The following is a 12,020-nucleotide window of genomic DNA, read 5'->3' on the forward strand; positions in this document are numbered from 1 at the left end:
CCCTTCATTTTCCAACCGTGGCAACATCACAGCATCAACTTCTAGTCGTTATGAGCTTGTCACTGCCGTTCCCATGCCCTATCAATGTCACTGACGATCCGTCTCCAGTGCGTTCCAGCGTCGGGCTTTGGTCCCGCGGCTTAAGGGCTGCTATTTGCCTGCCATTGCTCAAGCCTGCTGTGTTTACTTACAAGCCTGTTCTCCCACGCTGAATCCTTCTTTGGTGCTCACTGCTGGACGCCGGCATTTATTTTCTACCGCCATAACTCGTTCTATTTTAATCAAATATCTCGAATCTTGAATTATTCTGACACATTATGGCAAAGAGAAGAGCGCTGCAAGCACATACGTTTATGATCTGAGATGATGGAGTGACTTAAGTACCTAATATGACCGTCGTCAACAGAGGAAATGGATAATCGGAGGCTTTGCCAACCGAAACAGTGCAGCATGTACAATGCTACAGCTGAGGGGAAAGCTCGTATCCAGTGAAGTTGTTAGAAAGCAGGAAGAAGCTTAAAGAAAATGAGCCAGTTGATCACTGGTGCTGAAATAGATTAAGGTAGAGATAGATGATGTCCTGGCTGCTTCACTGGGTTGACTTTAAAGGAAACACTGCACTCAGTAAGTCAACACGGATGCTGCTTTATAAAGCAGTGTACTGTAAATATTCCTGTTTCCTGGGTGCGAGCAGTGCTCACGCCTTTTAAGGTTAAGAATGGAGAAAGGAATCTTCCTTAATGATCTGCCAGCATGATATCAAGCAATAGCACACAGCAGTACTATGTTAGGGTTCGATGTGGGGGATTTAATTATAGTTTTGTTTGCTGAGTCATAGCAGAGGATAGCAACTGACTGACTGTGACGGGTGAAGTTATCTAAATGTTGCAGCTCAAGCTAGTTGTGATCACAGTTCAAACTTTTGTCTTTGTGACTTTTCTTTCTTGAAGATACATTGTGTGATATCTGGCTACATGCTCCAAACAAACAGAGTCACCTTTTCACTTCTACTACCAGGTCCATAGAGTCTAAATGTACAGTCAGCAGTTATTTAACAAAAAACAGCACACTACTACCTAACAGCAAGAATACGCTAAATTCAACCAAACCGCTGAAACTCTGAGAGCCGAGGTCACAATATCACTGCTATCTTATAATCTCCTGCCATCCGTGTATATTTGAGTCGCCACAGCCGGCAAGCTAAGGAGCCCCACCCGCTCTCCTTCCGGCTAAGCAGCCCCCCAGGGGCTAGAAGGACGAAACAAAAAAACTCTGACACCACAGACATAATCCAACAAGTAAACTATCTAAACACACAGGAACCCTGTACCTTCAACGTGATGGAGAAGCCCTCTGAGCAGCTCAACTTCTCCGTCCTCTCATGTTGGACTGAGGACAAACCGGACGCTGCAGTGACTCACTGTCGGCCTCTAGAGGTACAAGTGGTATTACAAGACAGAACGGGCCGGGGCTAGCTGGTTAGCATGCTCATTTCAGTAGATATCTCTGCAACACAACACAAAGACGTCTTTGATGTAAAGTCAACACTGTAGCCCCTTCACATTCCTGAAGTCCAAGCTGACTTCTTCAAACCTCAAAATACTTTAATGTAAGAAAAGGAAAAATAGCATTTTAGATTTGAAGACGTTTGGCATTTTTCTTTCAGCCCAGGAGTTTGACATGACGTTGAAAGTTCAAGTTAATGGACTAAAAAAATGACTTTCATATAAAAAAACAAAAACATTTTCAAACATTTTAGGAACATATACAGTAGAAGCTACTTGATTCCACAAAGAGTAATCACTCTATGGCTGAATTTCTTACAACTCCATACTGCAAGGCATACGGAAACCCTTCATGTGATAAATTGCACGTGGCAGAAGCTAATTCAGTTCACCGATATGAAAACAGTGCTCCTCAAGAACAACTGTCACCACCGTGTATTGTGCAGCTGCGGCGGCCTAACCTATAGCAGGGAGGGAGCGTGCATGCTTTGTATCCCCTCAACAAGAGGCACCTTGTGCTCTTGGCTTTATGGAAACTTCTCTGATTAGGAGTAGAGCCCTTTCTGGCGTGCTCCGCTTGATTTGGGTTGTATGCAAAACCCTCAGTTCCCGGGCAATCTACACAACAAAGAGCTTGTGTAGGCTATCTGAAGGGCCGATTTCTATTCCGTGTATTTTTCCAATCATTTGGCTTTCTTCCATTTCCTTTTTTCTCGATTTTTCGTAACCTCACTGCTTTTACTTTGGCTGGGTTTTTACAGGGTTGTATCCATCTAATATAGTCTCCGTATAAACATACTCTCATACAGAAAGAATTAACTGTTGCCTCTCTCTTTTCTCTGACGAAGTGTTTCCTTGCAGTTCCAATCCTGCCTGGTACACGTCACACAAACACACAGATATGACCATCTGACTTTAATAAACCCCTCCACAGTTCCAGCAGGTTTGAGTCCTCAAGATGTTAAAGATTAACATGCTGTGTTTTCCTCCCTGCTCCTCCCGGTCACTCCCAGATATGTGTTTGTGATGGGGCTCCAGGACCGCAACGAGAAACTGTTCTACCGGGTGCTGTCGTCAGACATCGACAGATTCATGCCCATCATTTACACCCCCATCGTGGGCCTGGCGTGCCAGCAATACGGACTGATATTCAGAAGGCCGAGGTAAGACACACTCACAACACTGACTTATAAAAAGAACATTTTCCAGCTGCAGTGCAAAATACATCCTCTCATTCCCCACTGCTGTGAACAGGCAGAAGGCCAAAAGGAAGCTGGTGATACTCTTTTACCTCTGTGATTTACCAAACCAGTCAATCTTCAACCACTCAGTTATTAAGGTTTAGGATTTGGGTCCGTTTAATTGTTTTTTGTTGTGGCACTTGGTATCAGCCAGCATTGTCATTGTCAGCATATTCTGCTGGCTGTGTGGTTTCAATGTTTCACTGCTTCTGGCTTTTGCACCAATCACAGCCCACATATCTAAATATTTGGACATGAAGAAATGAAGAAGTTCTGGACTGTCGTGGCACGGCTAATCTCACGTTCTGCTGCAGCAAACTGCCCAATATTTTGGGTGTTCCGCTATGACTGCACGCTCGAGGACCTCTCGTGGTTGCGGTGACTCACACTTTCTCTAAACACCTTTTATTGGCTGTTTTATACTGCCGTTGATGGCCTGCCTACTCCTAATTCAGCACTCTTAACCGGCCACGGCCGGTATGGGGGTTGGCCATTTCTGGGTTGTATTCATTCAATCGCACAATACAGCAGTGGTAGTTGCAGACACACCTGACGGAGATCTGCAAAAAGTAATGTTAGTTGGGTTTAGTTACTACACAGAACATTAACATCCAGACTGTGGAGGTCGGACTAAAACCGTAATGTTTTTTTCCCCAGAGCTGTCGAAACTGCAAGCCGTGTTTTGAGTCTGAAAAACGTCCACATTTACACGAGCTAAAATCTTTTTGATGGGGCGTGAATCTGAACCAACTCTTTACCCAAACCTTTCACTGTCAAAGACTACATGCATTTAGTTCGACTTGTTCACCACAGCCAACCACCTGATGAATAACTGATAAATCAGACGGCAGATTTGGTTATAAAATTAATTCTATAAACTTTATGGGGCATTATTTTTGCCAGAGTCTCTATCTGATTGGCCAATTAAAAGCTTGTAGGTTTACAAGCATATCTACTAAAGATACAGCAAATTGTCAAATTATTTGATGTATTGCATTGAAACCTGAAGCTCAAGGACGCTGTACGTTATGTTGGAATTGGTCTATGAATTTGTTGCGGTAACCCTCTCAGCTGGAGTTTGGTTAAACAGCTCAACTCTCGGCAAACCGCTGTAAGCTGTAGAAATCAGTTTAGGGTTCACCTTGAATGGATCTGGCTCTGCTCCTAGCAGACAGGAATTCATTGGTTTATTTTCCTCTTCGACTGCAAACACACTTTCACTCTCTGTCTCACACACACCTTCCTGCTAGTATCTGTTTTCCTTCAAATAGGTTCATCAGGTCCAAGTCTCCCACTATCTGGCAGCGACACTTGCTAATCGATCTGTTTAACTTGGCCCTGCCTCCCTGCGTTTAACCTTATATTCAGGTGGTTACAAGTGTTTTTTTTGACTCTAATAATACTGATAGGAGAAAGACCACCCTAGTCAACGGTCGGTTAAATGCTCTCACGCTCACTTACTGCCGTTTGCTATTATCCTTGACACCTTTAAGTACCTAAAAGGATACATATAAGCCGACAATCTCCACAGCAACCTCCAGTGGTTAGCTATTGTTTGTGGCCAGCAGGCATTTAACTAGAAGCGATGAATATTGTCTGAACATTTAACAAACTAGCTATATTTTGACAATTGGGCATAATTTAGCATGATAAAACCCATACTAAAATAACACTGGTAACTTCTTAAGATGGTATCGGAAATATGTCAGTCCCAGTATTTTCCCCTAGCGTGCATCCACTCTTCAGTAGTTTTTCTAAACACTTTATTCAACAATGGCTTTGTTTACTTTGCTCCACAAATGCTTTTGATAACTGTGAAACCCCAGTTGTCCTCATTTTGTCCAAGCAGTTTTATTACAAATGCCTACCGTGGGTGCATTTCAAATAACCCAAGTTCTCCCATGCACATAGCTTTGTTTTCCACCAGCTCCCTGTTTCCCATCCCTGCAGAACTATGTGGAAAATATTCCGAGCATGCTCCCGTCCTCTCACACTGAGCTGACTGGAGGAGTCATTTTATTCACTCCCTCAAAGGTCGCAGCATAGCGAGCCACGGCCTGCTGCCAGAGGCCCCGGGGTTGGAAGTTTGGCCTCTAGGAAACGTGCATCAGGGGAGTCACTTAGCAGAATACACCGGGGACACAGCCGACCATGTTTGACAGATGTAGCCTTTTCTCTCTGCTCACCAATGAGAAAAGGGAACAAGCTGAGACCTTGATACGTATAAGTCGGCATTTATTGCATCTGTAATATCTCAACAACTATTTGAAGGATTGCCATAAGATTTACAGATCCAGATCCATGGTCCCCAGAGGATAAAGTTCACCAACTTTGGTGATCCCCTGACTCTTCTTACTGCCACCATGAGGTTGCATAATTGTTTTTTTTTTATCGAAATGCCCCCATAGCTATTAGATGTAATCCACTGAAATCTTCTACAGATGCCCATGGTGGCCAGAGGATTAGTCCTAACAAATGAAGTGATACCCTGACTTTTCATTCAGCGCCAGAGGGTAACTGTGGATGAGTGGATCGGCACCCACAGAATCGATCGTCCTTCAATCAGAGGATCGGTGGTTCGATTCCCGGCTCCGCTAGTCGCACGTAATACACAATACTGTTATGCGGAGTATGAATGGGTATGAATGATTAGTTAGAGTCCTGATGGACATGATAGCCCCTGCCATCAGTGTATGAATGGGTGGGAATGGGTGAATGATGACATGTAGTGTTAAAGCAGAAACACATTTCTAGTTGGAAGAAGCGCTATACAAGTACAAGTCCATTTACCGCCAGCAAGTCAACATTTGAATCCTGTGAGTCCTGTAAAATATCTCAGCTAAACATTGTGTACAGACATTCATGGATGCATCATTATTACTATATTGAAGGGATTGCCAGTATATCAATGCCCCCCTCAGAATTAATTTTATTAACTTTGGGGATCCCCTAACTTTTGGTCAAGGGCCATCATCAGATCAAAATTTCAATTTGATTAACTCTTGTATAATAAACCAAATGCCTTTTGTTTTTAGTGCTAATTAGCAAATGTTAACATGCTAAACTAAGCTGCCTAATAAAGTGAACATAATACCTGCTAAACATCAGTTTATATGCATTGTCATTGTGAGCATGTTAGCATGCGGACATTTGCATTTATCTAAAGACTGTGTCCAAGTACATCCTCACAGAGCAGCTGGCATGGCTGTAGAGTCTGTTTTGTTTGATATGATCTTGACCATAGACTGTGTGGTTTGTAGAATGCTGTTTTCAGGTCTCAAGTTCAGCGTTTTGACCTTTGCCGCCTTCGTTTTTGGCTGTCACCATCTTGGTTTTTAGCCGTTGTCATCTTAGCTTTTGGCAACCAGAAGTGACACAAGAGGGTGGAGATACGAACAACCGAAACCTGAATAAGACATTTTCAGGCGATCAAATGTTAACTTTCATGAACTGAAAACACGCTCTGAAAACGCGGACGACTCCCAGACCGGACAACGCCGTAGTAGCGTCCTGTCACCAACTAGGTAGCCTAGCCCTAACGTATACCCTGCTTTCTGGTCTATTTTAGTCTCAGTGGCACCATAGTTTACTAAATGAACATCATGCTGCACTGAAGAAGACTTGAAACTAGCAATTGAGACCATAAACTTGTGTTTAGATGTTAACTGAAGTAATAAATCAAGAGAGAAGTAGAGTCATTTACTCATTGCCTTCTATACAATTAGACTTCTTTTTGCAACCGGACGAGTCACTCCCTTATGGCCATTAGAAAGAATGCGAGTTTAAGGCACTTCCACATTGGCTTCATTCTTCAGACCGGTCTTGACGTAAAATATCTTGTTTCTAATCTCTGCTAGGTATGACTGAATTCAAAATATTATTCAGTTTCTATCTAAGCCCAATGCATAGGGAATTTTACTTACCAGTATCCTCTAGTAATGACTGTAATGGATTACTGATGCTACTGTGTGTGTGTGTGCGTGTCTTCCAGTCAGACCACCATAGCAGCAGATTAGGTGTCTACTTACTGGCTCTCAGGTATAAAGAGTTTCTGTGTGGAAGCAGCAGCGTCTCCTTGTCTTGCCTGACTTTACCGGCTAATCTGCTTCTTGAAGACTAAACACTCCGACACCAGGCTCTGTACCGGAGGCCAAAGGTCAATCCCCATTAAGTGTTAAAACACGGCTCATTCATTGATCTTTCGATGGGGCAGAGGCAGGAAGCGGAGCTGTAAAAAAGAACACATTCACATCATCAGGAGATTAGCGGACATATTGGTTTGTAAGCTCATGAGCGGATGCAGTGTTTAGCAGAGAAAGTTGGTCTGTCTTCATCACACAAAGTTTGTTTCTGTTTTTTGCCATAAATGTGAGTTGTACTTTGTTTGACAGCTGAAAGTGTCAGTTGTGATAAATGATAATGTTTTGTAGCGGAAACATTATCCCAAGTATTGCATGAGAGTAGTTGGGTGTACTTCAATCATGTCCAGTGTCCCCGTGCCCTCTGGGGTGCACTGCTACCGAGTGTCTAAATACACTTTTAATAGGCCCTTTTAAAGTAACACTCCGCTTGTTCAAGGAGCTCTCGAGGTAAGTGACACAAATCAATCCATCTTACTGATGGAGATGGATGATCATCAGTAGCCCATTAGTGGAGTCCTGGTTAAGGGTCAAGGGTCAGCCACTCTACTACTACAGCTGCCTGTCAGGAGCTGGAAAATATAATTGATAGTTAGAGATGAAGACTAGATGTTCTCTTTATCTTCTGCCACTCTTACTGTATACAAGCCATGGGTATTACTGCTTGTAAAGCTGGAGATAAAATATATACATCTATTTGAAATTAACTGCTAATTTCATTTTGCAAAGGGTCCGTAACTAAAAATGTCTGGGATTAGCTAACAATAAATATAAGTATAAGTACAATATAGCCAGCCCTGTCTTTAAACTAGTAATTGTAGGTCTGACATAAAGCACGACGTTGCAACTTCCAGCCAATTTCTCACCTCCAATTTCTACAAAACTTTTAGCCCAGTGGACACAATGAGGGAAAATTGACGGCATTCCCAGAACAGGCTGTAATGTATCTGTGTGAGGGTAATAATGTATGAAAGAATTAAAGTGCTGTTTCATTCATTATCCACTACATAAAAGATGTACTGTAATGTGACCTGAGTACAGCCATGAGTCTTTTAAGGCTGGACTTTGATTAAAACGAGGGTGAGCTGCAGGAGGTTATGAAGGCCTAATGAAAGGCATCAGCCGAAGCTGCCTGGGCCACCTCTGAAGTGGCACATGGCGGATGATGAAGTGTTCCAGCCTTCACAGATTAGGGGCTTCGGAGCTGGGATTTCACCCCATTCAGGCCCACACACGACGTTACACTGCAAGTGTGTGAGAGAAACTATTTTCTTTGGATTGATGAGCATCCAGGGCGAGTAGAAAATAGCCTCGCCTTCTGGATCATTACTCCGAAGATGATATTGAACCGTAATGATTTACTTCAAATCATGGATGAGAAACAACTACTTATTCCACATAACTCGAGTCCAGAGAGAATTTGTTTCCTCATAATGACTGATTGTATGGCTTTTGCTGGTGTATTTTTTTTACCGCAATTTTGCTCTTTGGTAGACCATGAGAGAAGCTCAGAATAGTCTGTGTTGAACTACATAAGCATTGGAGAAGTAGGAGGGAGAGAAATGGTCTGGAGTTACACTGACCTCATGAGAAACGTGGCAAACGTTGTGGATTAATTCCACCTGGACTTTAAGTACCCTGTGCAACATTATAGAGCTCATGTCAGAAGACGTTTTAGAGCCAGTGAAAGCAAAGAGACTTCAGGGCATGTAGACTGTAACTAAAGTTTTCCTGCAGTATCCCTTGGTATAAGCGGCTAAAATCCACAGCAGTTGACTGTGTAAAGATGGAAAGTAATCAACCTAAATAAATGTTTTGAATAACTGTCTACACGACTAAGACTACCTGGCTGAATTGTCTGTGACATGTAGTACCGGGCACCGTCACTAACACCGTCTTGTCCTGCATCTCAGCTTGTTGAAACAGCAACCAAACAAACATTCATCGGGAAGAAGTTTACTGCTAAATGCAGCTTGTAGATTAGATAATTAACTGATTAAGTGGAGCACATTCAACAGAATGTAAACGTACCTGCGATTGTTACTCTGGTTTCTTTAGATGCTGATGTGGTCCTATCTGTTCTATACCACAGATAATAAAACATAGTCTGCCCATGGTGCTGTAAGCTACAGGACTTGGGAGACTCTTGCAGGATGCTAAGGCAAGGGTCACAGGGATTTCAAGGCTCGATTTCTGTATGTTGGCAGTCGCCAGTGGTGTATAAAGTACCCAAAAGCCATACTTGAGTAAAAGTAAAGATACCTTACTGGAAAATTACTCCAGTAAAAGTAAAAGTCACCTATTAGAATACTACTTGAGTAAAAGTCTTAAAGTATCTGATATTTTCTGTACTTAAGTATCAAAAGTAATTTTCTGATATGAAAGTAAAAGTACAAGTAAATGCTGTTAATAAAAAAGCAAAGGGTCAGAATTTTGAGAATTATCAAGTTTATTCTTTTAAGTGCTGTGGCCACCATCACCAAGGACATGGAGCTGTGTTGAAAATATACACAAAATATACACATATATATATATATATATATATATATATATATACACACATATATATATACACATACTGTATATATACACACATATATATATACACATATATACACATATATATACACATATATATATACAAATATACTCAACTTGGATACTATTTGGAAACACTTGATAGGAAAAATGTCTCAAAACGAAATGAACAAGGAGTTTCAGCTAAAAAAGCATGACATACTCTGCAACAAGTCTGTACAATACCGTGTTTTAGACTTCATTGGAGAAGGAAGTTTTGGCAAAGTTGCCAAGTGTATCAATTTAAATACATCCGAGGTTGTGGCCATCAAGATCAACAAAGAGTTGATAGATCACGTCGCAGAAGTGAAAATGCTGCAACAACTCAGGACCCTTGACCCAGAGGAAAACAACTTGGTGAGATTCGAAGACAGTTTCATATTCAAAGGCATGTCTTGCATCGCCTTCCAGATGCTGGACAGGAGCCTTTGGGATTTGATGTATGAGAGACAGGCACCACTGACCCTTAATGAAATCCGCCCCATTGCACGTCAGCTACTTGTAGCATTTAAAGCCCTGAAGGGTATCGACCTCCTTCACACAGACCTGAAAACTGACAATGTTATGCTCGTCAACCACCAGGATGATCCCTTCAGGGTGAAATGAATTGACTTTGGTTTGGCCATTCCAGCCTCAGAAGTAACGGAAGGAATGATTATGCAACCTTGTGCATACAGAGCTCCAGAGGTGACCTTGGGCCTCCCCATATCTGAAGCCATCGACATGTGGGCACTGGGCTGTCTCCTGGCAGAACTGTTTTTTGGCGGGAACCTCTTCAATGACGACTCAACATACAACGCAATGAAAACTGTTTGCCATCTACTCGGCCAGCCAGAAGACCACCTGCTGAATGCTGGAAAGTACACCAACCTCTATTTCAACAGGGATTACTGCTCTCCCAATTCAAGATGGAGACTAAAGACATCAAAAGAGTTCAAGGAGGCAACCGGTATCCAGACAATTTCAAATTGGATTTTCGACACTGTCGGAAATTTGGATGAAGTAGTAGAGTACAACTCAAATGCAAATACTTGTGTTGAACATGAAGACATAATGGCATTTTTAAATCTCCTAAAACGGTTGCTCGATCCAAATGCTGCAACAAGAATCACCCCCAGTGAAGCCTTAAACCATTGTTTTGTTACAATGGCTCACATGGAAGATCACAAGGATACCTATTCTTATCCAAATGCTGCCTATGATTTGATGGTCGATGGTAGCATACAACTGTGATCCGCCAACTCCACAAGAACCAATTCAGATACAAAAGAATGTCATGGGGTTATTTACCCCCCCCCCCCCCCCCCCCTATTAATTATCGTTAATATTATTTATTTATCCAGATGCATCGATACCAAAACATATTTCTGATATCAGTCCAAAACTGACTCAAATAGCTGAATCAGCTATCGGTGACGACATGCAGATCCGGTATTGGATACCAATATTTAAATTAATAACAATTCAGTACATTTTTATCTATGTATTTATTTGTCTCATTTTGTTTTTCAAAGCTAGGAAAGCAATGTTTAAGTCAAGCCTGATTTTGCCTTAGAAATAAAATAATGATCATAGGAACCTCCACACAGTGAGGCATACAGTTAATTAATAACACTGGTATCAGATCGGTACTCGGTACCGTCCGATACACAAAACCCAGGTTTCATTATCGGTATAGGGACGGAAAAAGTCAGATCCTTGTATCTGTATATATTTATTTGTATATTTCATGTATATATTTATTACTGTGTTTATTTATACATTTATGTGTTTAAATATGTACATTAAAAAACTTAGGTATCATATACTGTGTATATATATATACATAAAATTGTGAATCAATTAGTATAGTTGATCTGCTGTTCAGAGGCAGTATACAGAAAATCACTGGCAGTCAGAAGTGAAATTTGAACTCACGCCTCCATACAAACAAACACATACTAACTTTACACAGGTTCAGGTGGTTGTATGTGCATGACTACTAATCCTCAGATGAGGTGAGTGAAGGTAGGTGACTTTGGACCTACCTGACTTTACAAAGCTGGTCATCTCGTGGTCTTCAAACTGTGCTCCCTTTTAAAATCAGGTCCCACCATAATTTTTCTTCGGATCGCCGGATCCACGATATAGGTAATGTCAATTTACGTCAACGTTCTGAAAGAGTTTTTACAAACAGTTTATCTTGCGTTGGTTTGGTGCAAATGTTACACACTGAATGATGATGATGTCCATTCAGTTTTCCAGATTAATGTATTGTGCTGTGAATACAACAAGACAGTCTCAGATGAATATCTGCTTCTGCGATCTCGACTGTCCTTTCTGGTCTAGCTCGCTTATCTTAGACAAGAATTACATGAATTGTGAACACACAACTTGAAATATACAGCCTAACAAACTACTGCTTATATCTGTCACAGGACACACCATTTATCTGTATATAACCTTACATGGGAACAATACAATTATCAGGCCAGGTTACTGACGTTACAATGGCGCTAAACCGCTAGCGCGCGCGAATAGCCTCATATAGCTAATGATGCTAGCCTTAGTTAGCCGCC

General features: G+C 41.7%; 1 protein-coding gene across 1 annotated transcript in view; it reads left to right on the forward strand.

Annotated features, from left to right (window-relative positions):
• The window catches only part of me1 (malic enzyme 1, NADP(+)-dependent, cytosolic), a 72,607-nt gene that overhangs the window by 22,981 nt on the left and 37,606 nt on the right, over positions 1-12,020 (forward strand). The window contains exon 3 of the mRNA XM_076096490.1: positions 2,519-2,668. Coding sequence (XP_075952605.1) covers positions 2,519-2,668 — 150 coding nt within the window. The remainder of the gene's footprint in view (positions 1-2,518; positions 2,669-12,020) is intronic.

The sequence above is a fragment of the Anarhichas minor genome, unplaced genomic scaffold (genome assembly GCF_050575085.1).
Source record: "Anarhichas minor isolate MPS153535 unplaced genomic scaffold, ASM5057508v1 ptg000022l, whole genome shotgun sequence".
Classification (NCBI taxonomy): Eukaryota; Metazoa; Chordata; class Actinopteri; order Perciformes; family Anarhichadidae; genus Anarhichas; species Anarhichas minor.